Source organism: Aulonocara stuartgranti (assembly GCF_965226115.1).
Source record: "Aulonocara stuartgranti genome assembly, chromosome: 20".
NCBI classification, from domain to species: domain Eukaryota; kingdom Metazoa; phylum Chordata; class Actinopteri; order Cichliformes; family Cichlidae; genus Aulonocara; species Aulonocara stuartgranti.
The window spans coordinates 7199485-7218418 of NC_138956.1; the positions used below are offsets into that span (position 1 = coordinate 7199485).

The 18934-nt window shown below is 41.0% G+C and overlaps 1 protein-coding gene across 2 annotated transcripts in view; it reads left to right on the forward strand.

Moving 5' to 3' along the window:
• The first annotated feature begins 1504 nt into the window (after positions 1-1504).
• The window catches only part of espn (espin), a 38717-nt gene continuing 21287 nt past the window's right edge, over positions 1505-18934 (forward strand). For both annotated transcript variants that reach the window (XM_082518810.1, XM_082518811.1), the window contains exons 1-6: positions 1505-2363; positions 5217-5410; positions 14134-14320; positions 14679-14861; positions 15909-16040; positions 16883-17138. In XM_082518810.1, coding sequence (XP_082374936.1) covers positions 2064-2363; positions 5217-5410; positions 14134-14320; positions 14679-14861; positions 15909-16040; positions 16883-17138 — 1252 coding nt within the window. In that variant the 5' untranslated portion in view covers positions 1505-2063. The remainder of the gene's footprint in view (positions 2364-5216; positions 5411-14133; positions 14321-14678; positions 14862-15908; positions 16041-16882; positions 17139-18934) is intronic.

The following is an 18934-nucleotide window of genomic DNA, read 5'->3' on the forward strand; positions in this document are numbered from 1 at the left end:
GCAGAATACGAGGCTTTCCTGCCACCGTTTGGTGGTGAAATGTATTACAGTTCTTTGCAATATGTTCATGAAAATACAGACAGCCTATCTGCATCATTTGCATTGAAACTTGACCTTTGAAACTTTTGTTAAAACTGTCAGTAAGGCCACATAGAAGATAATGCTCACCAACATGTGCTTCTATACCTTCCGCAGGTATAGCTGCTAAACGTTTAAAGTAGGTAGCTTTTGCACTATATGGACAAGAGTACTGAACATCTATACATTACACCTACAGGAGCTGCTCAGCCCATGCCGGAGAAGGTTCGCAGCCCTGCAGTTATTGGGTTAGAGCTTTGGAGACTTTTACTCAATGTGCGCCTCAGTACTCGGCGACCCTGCTCCATAACTTTATTTGGTCTGAAACTTTGTCTTAGTTGCTGAAGTTCGGTCAAATTTTCAGCAAAACCACTTACAATTAGTTGATCGTGGAACATCATAGGGGGAAACATCAAGACATTTCAATGGCATCCTGTCACTAATCGTGCTCCAGAAAGCCCCATTGTTTCACAAATATTTGCAAAGTCAGAGTGCGGCAAGGTGCTTGATTAGACACTGAACACATGAATTCAAAGGCTCAGTGGGTTTTCTCCATAAAGTGCACATAGGTTGGACTTCAGTATCGCTGGAAGACCAATTTGCTGTCTTATATGTAATGCAAAAAAAATAAAAAAATAAAAATCATAAAACTGCTTTTGCAATCTTGCACTATGAATATTTACTTTCTCCAAATGTAAAAGATGAAACTTTTTTTTTTAAGAGTCCTGCATCTGTGCCTTATCTTGCTGTTGGATAGCTTGCAAGCAGCATTTTGTTGTGGTTGATTAAGGGAATGTTAATTTAAGCTATTTTATTTCATGTCTGGCACCCAAACAATGAAACACACACCACTGGCGTAAATGCACTAAAATGCATAAACGATCATTGGGCAGGACTACTTCTCATGATTTATCCGGTTTCAACATCAAGTTTTTATTCCTCAGAAATAACTTGTTCATCTTTTAATCTGGCATCATTTAAGATGTATAACTATTTCCAATTGACGTATTAACATGCGGTCTATAATAACAATCAATATAGTTATAGTTATTTTTTTTGTTTTGTTTTGGGGTTTGTTTGTTTTTTTTGGGGGGGGGGGGGGGGGGGGGGTTACACTCCCCTGAAATGCCACTAGATGGACCTCTGTAGTGTGCAAAAGTGCTCGGATCCTGTGATGCTGATTTCACTGCTACATGTAATATTAATGCTGTTTGCAAACAGGATCTGGGGTGTGTTCAAAAAGTTCATTGCTGAATTAATGTTTCCTTGTGAGTCTATCTTGACTGGCAGCGACGAGCACCTTCACCCCAGCAGCATAATTAATGTATATCCAGAGTTGTAAGTAGCATGTACGTACTGCTCCTTTAATTTCTGAGCCGATTTCCAGAAAGCAGCAACCTGTAACAGGCTCAGTGATCCTCCCCCTGATGGATTATTTAACAGGCGCTGAGTCCCATGTCGCCATCTGCTATAGGAAGAAAAACACAGCGGAATATTCCCTGGGGCGCATGATACGCGATAGTTATTCAACAGCAAAAAAAGGTTAATAAACTAATTTGGGGGGGAAATATAGTTTAGACCGTCTGGTAACCCAGAACACAACTTGTGCAACAGGTGGATGCTATTGGAGACAGACAGCGGATAACCTACTGAGCTACAACGTCGGGCCAGACAAAGCCTAAGAAAGAGGTTAGTTTGTCAGTCGGGTATGAAGTTTTATTTCAGCATGTAAATATTGCACTACCTGGAAAACAAAAACTTATGAACGATAAAGGGTTCTTTCATTTGAACAGCGCTTTGGGAAGACCCATGGAGCGATAACCAAGCGTCTCTCCCACCAACACCCCACCCCAAAATTAACCCGGCTACTGACATGATCCACTCATTTATAAATACAACTCTGACCCTATCCGCACTATCTGCACGGTGATCGGGTCAACGGAGGCAACCAAAGGAAGGAAGGAGTCGCGCAATCTGCAGCAGTCATGGTGGTGGAGGGTGACAAGACCCTGCTGGCCGCAAGGCAGGGGGACATGCAGACTTTAAAAGTGCAATTAGCGGCAAATGCGCTGACCAGCGACGTCAAGGATGCGCTGGGAGCTTCGCCCGTCCACCACGCAGCCCGGGCGGGGAAGTTAGCCTGCCTGCGGTTTTTGGTGGAGGAGGCAGGGCTGCCGGGCGATTGTGTGGCAAATAACGGGGCAAGCGCGGCGCACGACGCAGCAGCAACAGGCAACCTGGCATGCCTACAGTGGCTACTGACCCAAGGTGGATGTCGGCCAGAGGTGAGTTACTACAGTTGTAGCTGGATCGGTCTAAAAGTGTAGCAGACAGTAGCCTAACTCTGCTTCATCCGACTTGGCTGTCATTTCTCATCTGTGGAGCCTACTCCAACCCCCATTTGAATCAGCTCTCCTCCTTAAAGCACATTATATCTATTTTAGTGCCTTAAACCTACACGTTTTTCCTAACATACACATTAAAATCCTTCTCCTTAGGAATAAAGTCTTTAAGCTTTTATTTTAACATAACTTTCTGTGGGGTTTGCGGGTTGTTTTGTGTCACTGTCAGGTATTTTGCTCCCAAGTCCATTTGGTGTGCTCTAAATGTCCTGATGATGTTGTTAATTCTCTTGTAATCTTTAAGGTTTTGACTATAAAAGCAGAAGGTTTAAAAACCCACTGGTCTTTTTCAAAAAGGGACCTTCCTCTTTCACAAGGCCCTGAAAGTTGTTTTCATATTGTTTTGGTAAGACAGTGAAATGCAACAAATTCAAACACTGTTGTAGGTATGAAAGAAATTACATTAAATACCAGAAGTAAAGTAAGTACACAGAAAATTATACTTTTTAAAAAAAAAATTTAATTTAAGGCTAAAAACCTGGTTTTCAGTGTTATGTCATGTTTCTATGGTAATAAAGTATGCAAAACTGGATTTGCAAATCCAATATCTCCTGTACAATAAAAACAGTGACTCACAAAAGGTACAAAAAGAAACACATAATGACAGTGTAGTTTGATATTATAATGAGGGGTGGTGTTTGGTGCTGTAAGGATTGTGGTTGAAGTTTCACATGATGAAATAAATCTTATTAACCTTTTCGACCTTTTATTGTTCCTATTTGTGCACAATGCGTTTTTTCACCTGGGAAGGAGTCATAGTAAATGCTCCAACACAATAACATAATCCATACCATAAGTATTCAGTGGGTTTCTTGTTTTATTAGGTAATACATTAAATCTCTCAGCTTTAATTTGTGGAGGTTTACATCAATACTCAAAGGCCTGTTTGAGGAATTTTCTATCCCTCTTAACACATTTCTTGGGCAGCTGTGTGTCTTTTTAGTGCTCATGCACATAAGAACTGGTGGCAACTAGTGAGTTGACATTTAGACTCAGGAGTTGTCTGCTGATATTAAGAGTAAAGTGTTGACAGTGTCACTAAAGAAACCACTGGACCCACAAAACGATGAGACTCAAAAAGCACAACTCTATCAAAGAGGTATCAAAGATGCCTTGCAAAAATAAAAATTAGACCTCTATTATTAAAAAAAAAATGAAAACAGGAGCAGAAAACTTGTGAGGATGTGCAAAATCCACTCGAGAATGATCTTAGGGCATATTTTCGCTTTATTTGAATCTCAGATGATTCTTAAATCGATTTGCCTTTTACTATTTAAATCCCAAAATATGGACACCTTGTAAAGGTTATTCTATGTTGATATAAGTCTTTTCAAATTGAAGCTGAACTTTGCCTTATGTATAATTTCTCATGAAATACAGATATCATGATACAGTTTTACAGTTTAGCGTGGCCCCAATTTACAACACTTAAATGTATAAACACATAAAAGTTATTCTTGTATATATTTATTTGTAGTATACTGCATATTCCAGCATATTCCAGAAAGATACACAGATGTGCATCATTTGTGCCCTTAAAAGGAAATTCAGATTTAGAGTTTACCTATGTAACCAATATGATAATGAGGAGGAGGAGGAGCTTTGCTTTGACTCACCCACATGGGTCTCATTTATCTTCACCTTCTTGAGCAGAGGTAAAAGTGAAACTGACAAAGTGACAAATTCATATTATGTTATTATGAGTACAACACAGTCCTACAACCCTGCAGTATTAAGTTATCCACGTGAAGAACAGTCATAAGCATTCCATCTTCAAGTGACAAAGAGTGCCCACAGATGAAGTGGTAACATGGCTGGTATGTAGTCAAAACTCTCAGTACACTTGAGTGCTTAATGCTTGCTTTCACCTTTGTTTTCTTTTTTTCTTGTTTGTGTTACGAAACTGTGATCATGAGTCTATTTGATGCTAACACCATTAGTCTGTAGCAGTGCACTACCTCAGACCTAAGCATCTGTGTTAGTAAGATGTTAACAGATGACATGTCTGTTCAAGGACCACACAAGTTTGGTCTTTTAGGTTTTCTGTGTTAGCTATTAGTCTGCCTCTTGTTAAAGCTAATTGTTTTATAGCACTGAGATAAATTCTGTGCTTTATATTCTTGCTACTGTGGTAAGTTATGAAGGTTTTTTTACTTATTTCAGAAAATAAAAATTGATTCCCCTTCCCATAACAGTGAACAGGGTGATCGTGGCTCAAGAGCTGGCAGTTTGTCTTGTGATCGGAAGGTTGCCGGTTCGAGCCCCGGCTCTGACAGTCTTGGTCGTTGTGTCCTTGGGCAAGACACTTCACCAACCGCCTACTGGTGATGGCCAGAGGGGCCGATGGCGCCATATGGCAGCCTCGCTTCTGTCAGTCTGCCCCAGGGCAGCTATGGCAACAATTGTAGCTTGCCTCCACCAGTGTGTGAATGAATAGTGGCATTGTAAAGTGCTTTGAAGGTCTCGAAAAGTGCTATATAAATGCAATCCATTATTATTATTAACAGTACAATATACTTTGTAGCCAGTAAAAGTGGCTAGAAAAAAGTATGGGTATCAATTATTTTCTGGAGGTTATTGTTTTCTGGAAAAACAAGTAACCAGTTCAAATTAAATTAGTTATCAAATCATCATTTTATAATGCAAAGTCAGGCTGACAGTTGGTCACAGTTATTTTAAAAGGAGGGATTACAGGACTCCCTAGTTCAACATGTTCCTTATTTGTTTGCTTTACAGGCCAGGGACAGTTCTGGTGCCACTGTTCTTCATCTCGCATCCCGCTTCAGTCACCATGAGATCACCGATTGGCTGCTGAAGAATGGTGAGGTAGACCCTGGGACCCCCACCAATACAGGTGCCCTGCCTGTTCACTATGCTGCTGCCAAGGGAGACTTGCCCTCTCTCCGACTGTTATTGGGGCACAGCCCAAAGTAAGACCAACATGATATTGTCTCCACAATTTTGTCTTTATCCTGCTGTTGATTGATAGTCATATATTTTGGTAACTTGTAGGATTTCAGTTGATGTTTTGAGCAGGAACTACAGATGCTCTTTATTTAGAACATAATCTCTAAAAGCAAGTCGGGTGCCACCACCTACATTTTAAAATGCTCAACAAAAATTCTATAATATTGTATTTCAATTGGGGAGGGGCATATGAACTGCGATATGTATACAAATTGCAGTCCACTTTCTTAACTGCATATCCAATCAAATGTTTAAGAATATAAAACAGAAAATTAATGCATAGGGCTGTTGTTTCTGAAATATGTAACAGTAGATCAATTCCACAGATTCAGGTTTCAGACTCAGTAAGACCACTTAGAAAGTCTGACGCTGACAAATGAAGTACTGTGATTTACTAAGGTTAGCGCATCAACTCTTATTTCTTTTCCGAGGTTTAAAATGTTTAAGTCTGCTACAGAAATAGCCGAAAACACCAACTTTCACTCGTAGTCTGTAGAGTACAACTTGGCACTAGGGTGAAGTAAGTTGAACTTAAAGATTTAATTTGATACCTGATACTAAATGCTACCTATTACAATGTAAATGCTCATATATTGTTTTGAAAACAAAGGAAAAAAACTCTTGGTGGTTTAACTTTCCCAAAATACTGCACACTACTGCATCATTAATGCTGATTAAGTAATAATGCTGATATTGATCTGGATAGCTGCATTTTAAGTATATATTGTATATTGTACATATTTTAAAAAAAATTGGTAAACTGTAAGAAAAAACGTGTTTTGATAATGAATTAATCATCAGGTTATTTACTTGATTAATCAATTAACAACACCAGTGCAAAAGTCCTAAATATTGGATTTCCTAATACCTGAAGTCTAAGAAAAACAGCAAATTTGTGAATATGTAACTAGCATTAACTTATATTAATATTTTAAATGTTGTTTTATTTAACAAGACAAGTCCTACTGAGGTAAGACATGGACAGCACCATTACAGGTTTTAAATGCAACACCAGCCTATAGAACAGTTAATTGACCAGTAATTGTAAGATATGTGTGCATATGTGCATGGGTGATTGCCTCCTAATGAATGTTACCCTAATCAATGCAGTGTCAGACCCATCTGTGCCAGAGATAATATTTGTTCATACTCATAACCACTGTATTAGTGCCATGATGAGGGAGTCATTGGTTGAGTTCTTTGCAGCAGCAAAACCAGATAAAATCTTTTATACATGTTGAGATATATATATATCTCAACCAAAGAACTCAACCAATGACTCCCTCACCTATATATATATATAGGTATTGCCCGTAGTGCTGCATTAACATTAACATCATGAGCGGGACACAGAAAGGAATTGGCAAGAATACCAGAGGCGCAAAACACCAGCTACTGGTGGACAGAACAGTCAGCCGAGACTGCAAGACCAGACTGACCAACCTGTGCACTGCCTGGATTGATTACAAGAAGGCCTATGACTCAATGCCCCACAGCTGGATACTGGAATGCCTAGAATTGTACAAGATCAATGGGACCCTAAGAGCCTTCATCAGGAACTCAATGGGGATGTGGCGTACAACACTAGAGGCCAACTCCAAGCCCATAGCACAAGTCACCATCAAGTGCAGGATCTACCAAGGAGATGCTCTGTCCCCACTGCTGTTCTGCATAGGCCTGAACCCCCTCAGTGAGATCATTAACAAGACTGGCTACGGATACTGACTACGGAACGGAGCAGTTGTCAGCCACCTCCTGTGCATGGATGACATCAGGCTGTATGCCAAGAGTGAACGAGACATCAATTCACTGATCCACACTACCAGGCTATACAACAATGACATTGGAATGTCGTTCGGACTGGAGAAGTGTAGTCGGATGGTAACAAAGAGAGGGAAGGTAGTCAGAACTGAGGGGATTGAACTACCAGAAGGCAACATTGCAGACATAGAGGACAGTTACAAGTACCTGGGGATCCCGCAGGTGAATGGGAACCATGAAGAGGCCGCTAGAAAAGCTGAAACCACCAAGTACCTGCAGAGGGTCAGGCAAGTCCTGAGGAGTCAGCTGAATGGTAAGAACAAGATCCGGGCCATCAACACGTACGCCCTGCCCGTGATCAGGTACCCTGCTGGGGTAATAGGCTGGCCAAAGGAGGAGATAGAAGCCACTGACATAAAGACAAGAAAGCTCCTTACCATGCATGGAGGGTTTCACCCCAAGTCCAGCACCCTGAGGCTGTACGCTAAGCGGAAGGAAGGGGGCCGGGGACTGGTGAGTGTCAGCACCACAGTCCAGGATGAGACAACGAACATCCAAGAATACATTGGGAAGATGGCCCCAACTGACCGAGTGCTCAGTGAATACCTCAGGCAGCAGAAACCCAAGAAAGAGGAGGGAGACGAGGAACCATCATGGAAGGACAGGCCCCTGCACGGTATGTACCACCGGCAGATAGAGGAGGTGGCTGATATCCAGAAATCCTACCAGTGGCTGGACAAAGCTGGACTGAAAGACAGCACAGAGGCACTAATCATGGCAGCACAAGAACAAGCTCTGAGCACAAGATCCATAGAGGCTGGGGTCTATCACACCAGGCAAGACCCCAGGTGCAGGCTGTGTAAAGATGCCCCAGAGACAATCCAGCACATAACAGCAGGGTGCAAGATGCTAGCAGGCAAGGCATACATGGAACGCCATAACCAAGTGGCCGGCATAGTGTACAGGAACATCTGTGCCGAGTATAACCTGGAAGTCCCGAGGTCAAAATGGGAGATGCCCCCAAGGGTGGTGGAGAATGACCGAGCTAAGATCCTGTGGGACTTCCAGATACAGACGGACATAGTGGTGGTAGACAAACAGAAGCAGACGGCCGTAGTGATCGATGTAGCGGTTCCGAATGACAGCAATATCAGGAAGAAGGAACACGAGAAGCTGGAGAAATACCAAGGGCTCAGAGAAGAGCTCGAGAGGATGTGGAGGGTGAAGGTAACGGTGGTCCCCGTGGTAATCGGAGCACTAGGTGCGGTGACTCCCAAGCTAGGCGAGTGGCTCCAGCAGATCCCGGGAACAACATCGGAGATCTCTGTCCAGAAGAGCGCAGTCCTGGGAACAGCTAAGATACTGCGCAGGACCCTCAAGCTCCCAGGCCTCTGGTAGAGGACCCGAGCTTGAAGGATAAACCGCCCGCAGGGGCGTGCTGGGTGTTTTTTTTTTATAGATATATATATATAGATATATAGATATATAGATATAGATATATAGTTTCTACCTCTTCTACTTTCTACCTCTTCTTCTTTTAAAGAAACCAGTCGTCATTTTACAATCAAAGTTTGCCTTAGCACTCATGTCAGATGCATTTAGCTAACACGTACGGCTGTTAGTTAACATGTCCCAGAGCCACATGCATGGATTAGGTGCTCAATCACGTGGCTGTTGTTTGGTGTGTTTATTGCTGTAGCCATCACTAGCTCTATTATTACTTGACATACTATAAAAGTTATAAAACAGAAAACATTAACTGCTCAGTGAAAGGATATTCTTTGTGCTTGTATCTGAACAACTATCAGTAAGAATTACATACTGCTACCATAAAGAAACAGAAATGAAATAATGGCTCAGTCTTTAACCCAAACTCTTTTCTAGAACTAGACTGACTTAAAATGACAAGCATGAGCCTTGTGCATTGACCCTTCAATATTGTGTGTTTGCACCCCAGATGGACGCATACCATCTGAAATTTTAATGAGTCTCATGGACATGTTAGCTCCCCGATAGCTGGGCTTCATTCACTCTTCTCCACCACCCCTCCCACTGTTGCTGTTTACCACCATCACCATGGTGACACACAGTAGCTCCAACTGGTGATAAGATAATGAGGAAAACAAATCCATCTGAAAAGACAAGCTGCTCTCTAAGCAGTAGCCTCGGGCATTGTTTAGATTGCAATTTTGCAGCCGAGAGATAAAATGGTCGTTTCGGGGTTTATTACAAGCTGCAAATTTGTATTAATGAGTTTTAAGAGGCAAAAAATCACCAGGACTTTTTACTCTCACAGCATTGTTCATCAGTATAAACCAATGGGTTTAAGGTTTAGGAAAGAACTCCTTATACATCATCAAAAGAGTGAATATGTTTATACAAGACCTCATAGAGTATTTCCCCCTATACTTAGTAGTCTTGAGCTACACCTCATTTCTTGGTACTTTGCCTCCAAGGAGTTGCAAGCAATAGTCTTTGAGGCTTTCTGAGCAACCTTTATTTTTACTTTGGAGATTGGCTGCTTTTTTGTTTTGTAAGACACTTAACACTGAAAAATGAATCATTCAAGTATCAAAGCTGTACATAACTCAAGAGATGAACCATTTTTGTGTCTACACATAACAAACAACTTAGCAAAGGAGCAGTTTTTAATTGTATCTTTAAGCACTTTGTTAGTAGTTTCCTGTCACATTATTTGTTCCTATTTCTAGTTGAATCTATGAAAAATAACAAACGTAACACAGTTTGACAGGGATAAATTAGTATTTCTGCACCAGAAAGGCAATTCTCAAAGAGCTTTTAACTGAAAATGCAACAAGTCCTGAAAAAATTTGAGGAAACCAGACAAGTGAAAGACATAAGAAGAAGTGCCAGGCCTTAAAAACTACATACAACTGATGAACAGAAACTAAAAATCATATCCCTGATGAACAGGAAGTAGTTTAAGGAACTGACACAGGGACCTTCAGTTAATCCATCTACTGTCCACTAAACCCTCATCAGAAATGGTCTCTGTGGCTGCCAATAAGCTGTTCTTAAGGAAGGCAAACAGGGAGAAAAGGCTGAGGTATGGCATATTACACAAGAACTAGACTGCAAATTAGTGACAACACGTCTTATGAATCCAAATTTGGAATTTCTTTTTTAAAATCGTCATCATTATTTATGGAGGTCATTTGGTAGTTTCAGGGCCTAACGCCAGTTGCAAACTACAAAATACTGTTCATCAGTTGTCTGTAGTATCCCCCAAAAGACAAATTATCAGCAACCGACCGATGTGGATATGGTTTGATAAATAGTGTGTTTTTGGTTATTCATCCGTATAAATAAAACATTTAGCTTAAATCTTTAAAAAAAAATCAGCTTGATACGCATGAACTCATGAAAGCAAGAACACACCCCTTTGAATGGTAACAAACATCATTGTTTGGGTGCGCAATCAGACCGGGACGCATTAGTGTCTTTACTTCCAGGGTGTCTGTTGGGTTTCAAATACACCTCTAAATTGGTAGTTCACCCCCACCCACGTCCCAGTAAACCAAAACGAAAACCCTCCTGGGCTGTGTCTCTGCTGATAGCCTCAGTACACAAAAGAGTGAATGAATGTAAGATGGTGAAGGAGGGAGTGAGCGTGAGAGGCTACAGACAGGTTATGCAATCTATTAGTGCAGCTTAAGATCTTTGGTCGTGCCACAGTTTCTTCATGCAGTCGAAAAGGTTGCACTTCTGCATTAAGATAATCCAGAAAAGTGGCCGCCTTAACCTCCTCTGGAAACATGCAGAAGGAACAAGCATCAAATATTTGATTACTTTCATCAAATCAGCTTGTTCATTTCTTGCTTTTCACAGATTTGTTGCGTAGCAGTTGCTGAAACAGGAGTGGTTATGACTGAAATGGTTAGCGAAATCCAGAATGTAAACCCATTTCTATTAACAAAGCATGTCCTCTCCCTCCAAGAAGTAACCTTGTGTTGGGTCAGGTGTCGCTCATGTCTCTGATCTGAGCATCAAGAGCACGGGAAAACCTCCCTGCTGAAAAACATAAGAAAAGACAGAACATTATAGCTAGTTTAAACATTTATTTAGACCATAGTACTTAATAAGATTATTGAACATTAAGTGTGTTTTCTAAAGATGTGTACGCTCTCTCATTTTTCTCTGAAAAACATATTTGTTATAGTCCAACAGGTGTAGCAGCTCAAAACTGGTGTTTATTCTGTCTCTGACTTGTTTATATATAATGTTGTTTGAATTCGTGATCAGATACACGGAAAGTAAAGGGTAAACAGGCCAGTGGAGTTTTTTAGTCAGCCTGTGGCTTAGCTGCACTTTTTTTTTTTAAATCTTCTTAATAACGTCTTGGTACATGTTGAGTAGACCCACTTTCTGCTCTCTTTAATAAAAACAGGTTTAAACTGAGGGGCAGTAATGTAAACAGGCTGCATTTTTGTAGTGCTTTTCTAGTCTTAGTGACCGCTCAAAGTGCTTAAATTACAGCCCACACTCACTTTCTCATTCACAGATGATAAAAACAAATCAGGTACCCAGTGTCACGTCATCTCACAGACTGCAGTTGGAGATCAAACCTTCAGATTAGTGGGCAACTGAGCCACAGCTTTCTTTGTCAGACTTCTTTCTTTATCAAGTAGGTAGCACACCTGCCATCAGGATAACATCTGTGCAGTGTGTTTCTTAAAGTGAATCAATAAATACTTTCACAGATTTCAACATGAATAATGTTTGGTTACGAAGCCAAACAAAGTATATTTTATTCAGTTTTCATCATGCACAGTATCAGTTAGAGATGTAAGCCAGAAGTGTTGCTTATATGTAGAACCACATCAGACATCCCTGTATGTTCCCGCTGGTTTATATCGCTGTTTCAGTTATACCTTTGTGGCTGTGCTGTCAATTACTGTATATAGAAAAGGTGCAGATTAGAGCTAAGTATTGTGCCATCCGATTTCCATTGTGAAATATGTAAAAACATACAATTTCATACAAAGAACTCACAGGTTGGGAAGCTAAATAAATCATATGATATTTTTCATTATTCAGATGGGAAAAACCACTGAGCGGGTAACAAGCTTTTATCAAGCAAGAAGGCCATTAGTGTGACATCAATTACTTTACTAGTAATGAAGACAACCTTGGTCTTTGTTACCGTGTACATGAGTGGCTGACGAGGTAGCGTCCCTTGTGCCACTTGCTAGCTGTGTTGTCACACAAGGCTAAGCACTTTCTTAGCTCTTTGAAATCTACACCAGTTCTCCACTTCTTTGGTAGAGAGAATTCAAGCCTATTCACTTTGAAGAGTTGTGACAAAGGGAGACTGTGCTTTGTTAGCCTGGTAACCATCAAGATTTTCAGCTATGATTAATGATAAATAGAACTTTTCTTCTACACGGATGGCTGTGTGCAGATAAAATTGTTCCCACTTTTGTTACACTCATGAATAAATAATTTGACTGCCCATTTCCTGATGACAGGAATGCAGATTACTTCCCCTTCTTATTTTGAAATATTTAGTATGTACTTTTTCTGCTTGGAGCTTTTTTCTCAGTCACCCAATAGGCCCTCCTTTTTTTGATCTTCAAAGGTTAAGTTATTCCTTAGCATATACTCTTCCTGTCTCAGAATAGGACCTGACTGATTGTCATTCACATGTGGCGTTAAGTGAGGCAAATCCTTTTAAGGGAAAGCACGACAGGTTTGTGTTTGACTCTGCAGGAACCAACCATCCACTTAAGCTCTGCCTCTCAGTTTACTCAACTTCTGTTGCTCTCTGGCTACTCAGTTTGTCTTTTCTACTTGCACTGTTGGACGAGCACAAAGCAAGCCAGGTAAAGCCAGTGGAGTGATAATCCTCTTAAGAGACTCCTTGCTCATTTGTCAGAGTCCAAATAAAGCACTACCTTATAGGATTTAGTGGAGATATTTTTGTTCACTCTCTGACCTCCCATTGTGACTATAAAGATCTGGGACAAGAAGGGATACAAGCATCAGATGAGGTTTTGCATTGAAGGCGGAGCCAAGGGTAATAAAGGTGAGCAGGATCTGGCTGTGCATCACTGCTGTCTGTTCTCAAAATAGCTGCATGTTGATGCTGACAAGTGTATCTTTTCCTGTCCCAGCTAATTGTTAACTACAGCTTACACTTTCAGTTTTTTTAGATTAATACCATTGCTTACATATGAAGATTTAAAAAGATAAGGCTTATGTTGTTTCAGGTTATTTTCATAGAGTGCTCTGTGCACACATGACGAAACTGATGTTTTGGCTGGCAAATAACGTGCACACCCATCATCTTGTAAGGAGCAGACACAGCCAGGTTTCTTCTCTTCAGTATAAAGACTGCCATCTTTTGTCAGAATTGCCACAAAGAGATTTTTTTTTGTTTCGTTTTTTGCCTTTGTGACAATTGAAATATAATTTAAAATGAAAAATCAGCAAATCTACAACAGAATGTATTGGTCAGTCATTAACACCTGACTGAAATATGGTGGTGGGACCTTAAGAGAGCTGTGTACAATCAAATACCCACAAATCTCAATGAACTAAAGCAATACTGTAAATAAGAGTGGGGCAAAGTTCCTTCACAACAATGTCAGAAAACCATCACTTCATGTCACTTTTGCTAAAAGCTACTGAATCATGTGGTGTACTTGGCTTTTCTCACACTGCTTCTGAAGTTTGGACTTTTTTTGTTACACAAATAACGTCAAATATCACATGTTGTTGCTCTGCAGCGGTTGTTTTAAACCAATTTAGAACCTGGTATGAACCAGATTATTTTTCTTTCATGATACATTAAAGCATAACATTGAAACAGGGTTTCACAGGTCTGTATTATCACCAATTTGGTTTTTATTTTTCTTATTATGCAGAAGTCTTTCATTTTCCTTACTGATTCACTTTCCTACAGCCTTGTCAACTCCCAAACAAAAAATGGTGCCACACCACTCTACCTGGCCTGCCAGGAAGGCCATCTGGAGGTTGTCCAATACCTGGTCAAAGACTGTGGAGCGGATCCGAGCATTCGAGCCAATGATGGGATGACACCTCTGCATGCTGCTTCCCAGATGGGCCATAACACTGTCATTGTCTGGCTGGTGCGTTGGACTATCAGAACACTGTAGATCATGTCTTAATAATGGAATAGTTTTTCTCCGCCAATTGTGGGGTTTTTTTTAAACGGAACAAGTGAAGGTACAATACTGATATTTATGATTAAGCAAATTACTTAATATTAGTAGTATTAGTATAATATGCTTGTGATATCTAAAATAGCTTGTGATATCACCAGAAGTCACATCATAATTGAACTTTTAACCAAAATTTTCCTACATCATTTACTTGAAAAATGTGCCAAAGCCACCGTTTACTACTGGAGTCACAAAAATTGGACCAAAAGCAGCTGAAATCTTTCTGATGACTGCTAAGCATTAACCTCCATCTCGTTTCCTGCAGATGAGTTTCACCGAGATCAGCCTGACAGACAGAGATGGTGACGGAGCCACGACGATGCATTTTGCAGCCAGTCGTGGTCACGCAAAGGTCCTCAGCTGGCTTCTGCTGCATGGTGGGGAGATCGTCACTGACAACTGGGGAGGGACCCCCCTCCATGATGCTGCAGAGAATGGTGAACTTGAGGTGTGTGTTAGGTCTTATTGGATCAGCACAGTAGCAGAATATGTGTAAAGAAGCGCTCTTTCAAGAATTGTTGAAGTATATAGAGAAAACTATGTTTTTCATGATTATGTTTTTTTTCTTTTTTTACAAAAGAGTTGATCAGTGTGGACTTTTAAGAAGCTCACTGAAACACAAGTCAATAGGGCAGAACAAAGGTTGCTCAGTCTGAGAACAACAAGCTTATTCCAGCTTCCACTGGTGCTTGGTAGAAAGCTTGTTAAATTCATGCTTTAAACTATTTCCAAGTTTCTGTAGACTTTGAAACAGAAACTTTTTCATGAGAGAGAGAAAAATGAATGATAACTAAGAGAAGATCAAAGAAAAGCATGATAAGCATGATTAAGTATTTTGCTTTTAGCTAGGACATTTACATTAATTAGTTGATCAGTGAGGGAGTGTGGTGATATAATATGGTGTTTTTCTGGTCTGATGCAGTGTGAAACAAAACACAATTTGTGTTAACATGTACTCTAAGCCTTGCATTTATCCACTCAATATGTCAAACATTTTACATATGGTAAATGGCCTGCATTTGTATAGCGCTTTTCTAGTCCCTAAGGACCCCAAAGCGCTTCACACTACATTCAGTCATTCACCCATTCACACACACAGTCACACACTGGCGATGGCAAGCTACATTGTAGCCACAGCTGCCCTGGGGCGCACTGACAGAGGCGAGGCTGCCGGACACTGGCGCCACCGGGCCCTCTGACCACCACCAGTAGGCAAACATGGGGTTAGTATCTTGCCCAAGGATATTTGGCATGCAGCCAGGAGGCAGCCTGGGATCGAACCACCGACCTTCTGATTAGTGGCTGACCTGCTCTGCCACCTGAGCTACAGTCACCCACAGACAGACTCTCAACATTTTACATGTTGAGAGTCTGTCACACTGAACTGAGTGGAGTGTAAACAGTTTTTATCGTTGCTAATTGAAGATGAGTCTAAGCAGCCTGTTTCACAAACACTGACCAATCCACTCTGGAACTTTCTCTGTCTGCTTTTCAGTGCTGTCAGATCCTTGTTGTTAATGGAGTTGACCTGGGCATAAGGGACCAGGATGGCTTCACTGCAGCAGACTTGGCCGAATACAATGGCCACTCCCAGTGTGCCAAGTATCTGCACACTGTGGAGAACATGGTAAGAGTACATGTCTAAAAAAAATGTAAATGTTGGATGGATGGATGGATGGATGGATGGATAGAAGTCAGCATAAAGTCATATGTTTTATACACACACACGCATGCACACACCCACAGATAGATAGATAGACAGACAGACAGACAGACAGATAGATAGATAGATAGATAGATAGATAGATAGATAGATAGATAGATAGATAGATAGATAGATAGAATGAATAATGGAGATATTTCAATAATGTTTAGCTTTCTATGAACCTGCCTCCCATGACAGACTTCAGACTCAGATAATTAGTCAAGCTACCTGACACACAGTGCTCTCCATGGCCTTAACCCTCTGAAGTTCCTGAGTGGCCAGGGGAATAATTCTTTCTCACAGAGCTCGTTTGGCATCGATGACATATTTCTCTCTTCTTGTGCTCTTTCTCATGGGGCGCATTCAGCCAATTGAGTCCTGCATTGTGGGAAAAGCAAAAAGATCCCCAGAGCCATTCTCACTAGCTGTGAGGTGTTTCATTAGTGTGCCTGTAATGCTGTTCTTCTCCTCGTTAAGTCACCAGGGACTGAGTAGCAGTGAGATTTAACAGCTGATGAATGCACATGTAGATTTTAATAAGAGACAAATTTATGAGCCTGCCATAATGACCCTGTATCTTTCTAAATCTAAAAATTAATGAACCAGATGTGTTTTATTAATGATTAATAAAGAATTAATTGATGTACAAATGCTTTTTGCTTTGTTTTAGTAATGTGGAAATGATATCTATATATCAGACAACCAAGTAGAATAAATTGAACAATCGTGAAAATTGAATGTTCATAAAACTCGTCCCCTCGCAGAGTGTGGAGCACCGCGTTTTGTCCCGGGATCCCTCGACGGACCTTGAGTACAAGCAGCCAGACTCTGGCCTGTCCTCCCCAAACACCACCATGCCTCCTTCCGCCCAGGCAGCACACTTTGACATCGGTTCACCATCCAGCTCCCTGTCCAACTACGACTCAGCCAACTCCAGTCAGTCCAGCACTGGGGAGAAGAGGAGCAGCTTGACAACGTCACGAGGCCCACCTGCTCAGCTGAGCGCAGTTGCACACACAGGTCTGCTGCTCTTTACACATTAAGGATATAATGTGTATCTTTTTCAAGCATTTCAGAATGACAAATGCCGATCAGATCAACAGCTACATATACTTTTAATCACATCATAATAAGAATGTTGCATGAAAGGCTTGCTTCAGTCTATATCATGACTCTACTATTATGGCATTTCAGCAATAATACAAGGAGTGCAGAATTTTTTGGCAAATGAGTATTTTGTCCACATCATCCTCTTCATGCATGTTGTCTTACTCCAAGCTGTATAGGCTCGAAAGCCTACTACCAATTAAGCATATTAGGTGATGTGCATCTCTGTAATGAGAAGGGGTGTGGTCTAATGACATCAACACCCTATATCAGGTGTGCATAATTATTAGGCAACGTCCTTTCCTTTGGCAAAATGGGTCAAAAGAAGGACTTGACAGGCTCAGAAAAGTCAAAAATAGTGATGCAGCAATCTCAAAATTGCAAAGCTTCTGAAGCGTGATCATCGAACAATCAAGCGTTTCATTCAAAATAGTCAACAGAGGTTTATTTCAGAGCTGCAACATCACTGGAGTGCCCAAAAGCACAAGGTGTGCAATACTCAGAGACATGGCCAAGGTAAGAAAGGCTGAAAGACGACCACCACTGAACAAGACACACAAGCTGAAACGTCAAGACTGGGCCAAGAAATATCTCAAGACTGATTTTTCTAAGGTTTTATGGACTGATGAAATGAGAGTGAGTCTTGATGGGCCCGTGGCTGGATTGGTAAAGGGCAGAGAGCTCCAGTCCAACACAGACGCCAGCAAGGTGGAGGTGGAGTACTGGTTTGGGCTGGTATCATCAAAGATGAGCTTGTGGGGCCTTTTCGGGTTGAGGATGGAGTCAAGCTCAACTCCCAGTCCTACTGCCAGTTTCTGGAAGACACCTTCTTCAAGCAGTGGTACAGGAAGAAGTCTGCATCCTTCAAGAAAAACATGATTTTCATGCAGGACAATGTTCCATCACACGCGTCCAAGTACTCCACAGCGTGGCTGGCAAGAAAGGGTATAAAAGAAGAAAAACTAATGACATGGCCACCTTGTTCACCTGATCTGAACCCCATTGAGAACCTGTGGTCCATCATCAAATGTGAGATTTACAAGGAGGGAAAACAGTACACCTCTCTGAACAGTGTCTGGGAGGCTCTGGTTGCTGCTGCACGCAATGTTGATGGTGAACAGATCAAAACACTGACAGAATCCATGGATGGCAGGCTTTTGAGTGTCCTTGCAAAGAAAGGTGGCTATATTGGTCGCTGATTTGTTTTTGTTTTGTTTTTGAATGTCAGAAATGTATATTTGTGAATGTGGAGATGTTATATTGGTTTCACTGGTAAAAATAAATAATTGAAATGGGTATATATTTGTTTTTTGTTAAGTTGCCTAATAATTATGCACAGTAATAGTCACCTGCACACACAGATATCCCCCTAAAATAGCTAAAACTAAAAACTACTTCCAAAAACATTCAGCTTTGATATTAATGAGTGTTTGGGTTCATTGAGAACATGGTTGTTGTTCAATAATAAAATTATTCCTCAAAAATACAACTTGCCTAATAATTCTGCACTCCCTGTACAGTCAGCAAAGCGCAGGAAACAGCACGGAGCAGTTTTCTTGCTGTCGCTTGATGTCAAAGGTGCCATACTAGTGCTGCACCCTAGTGGCTTGTGTGCAGACGTCATTAGTGTGACATTCATGTTTCTCATTCATCTCTCAGTTGTGTAATCAGATGTAGACTGGAGGGAATGTTTTACAAATGCACACATT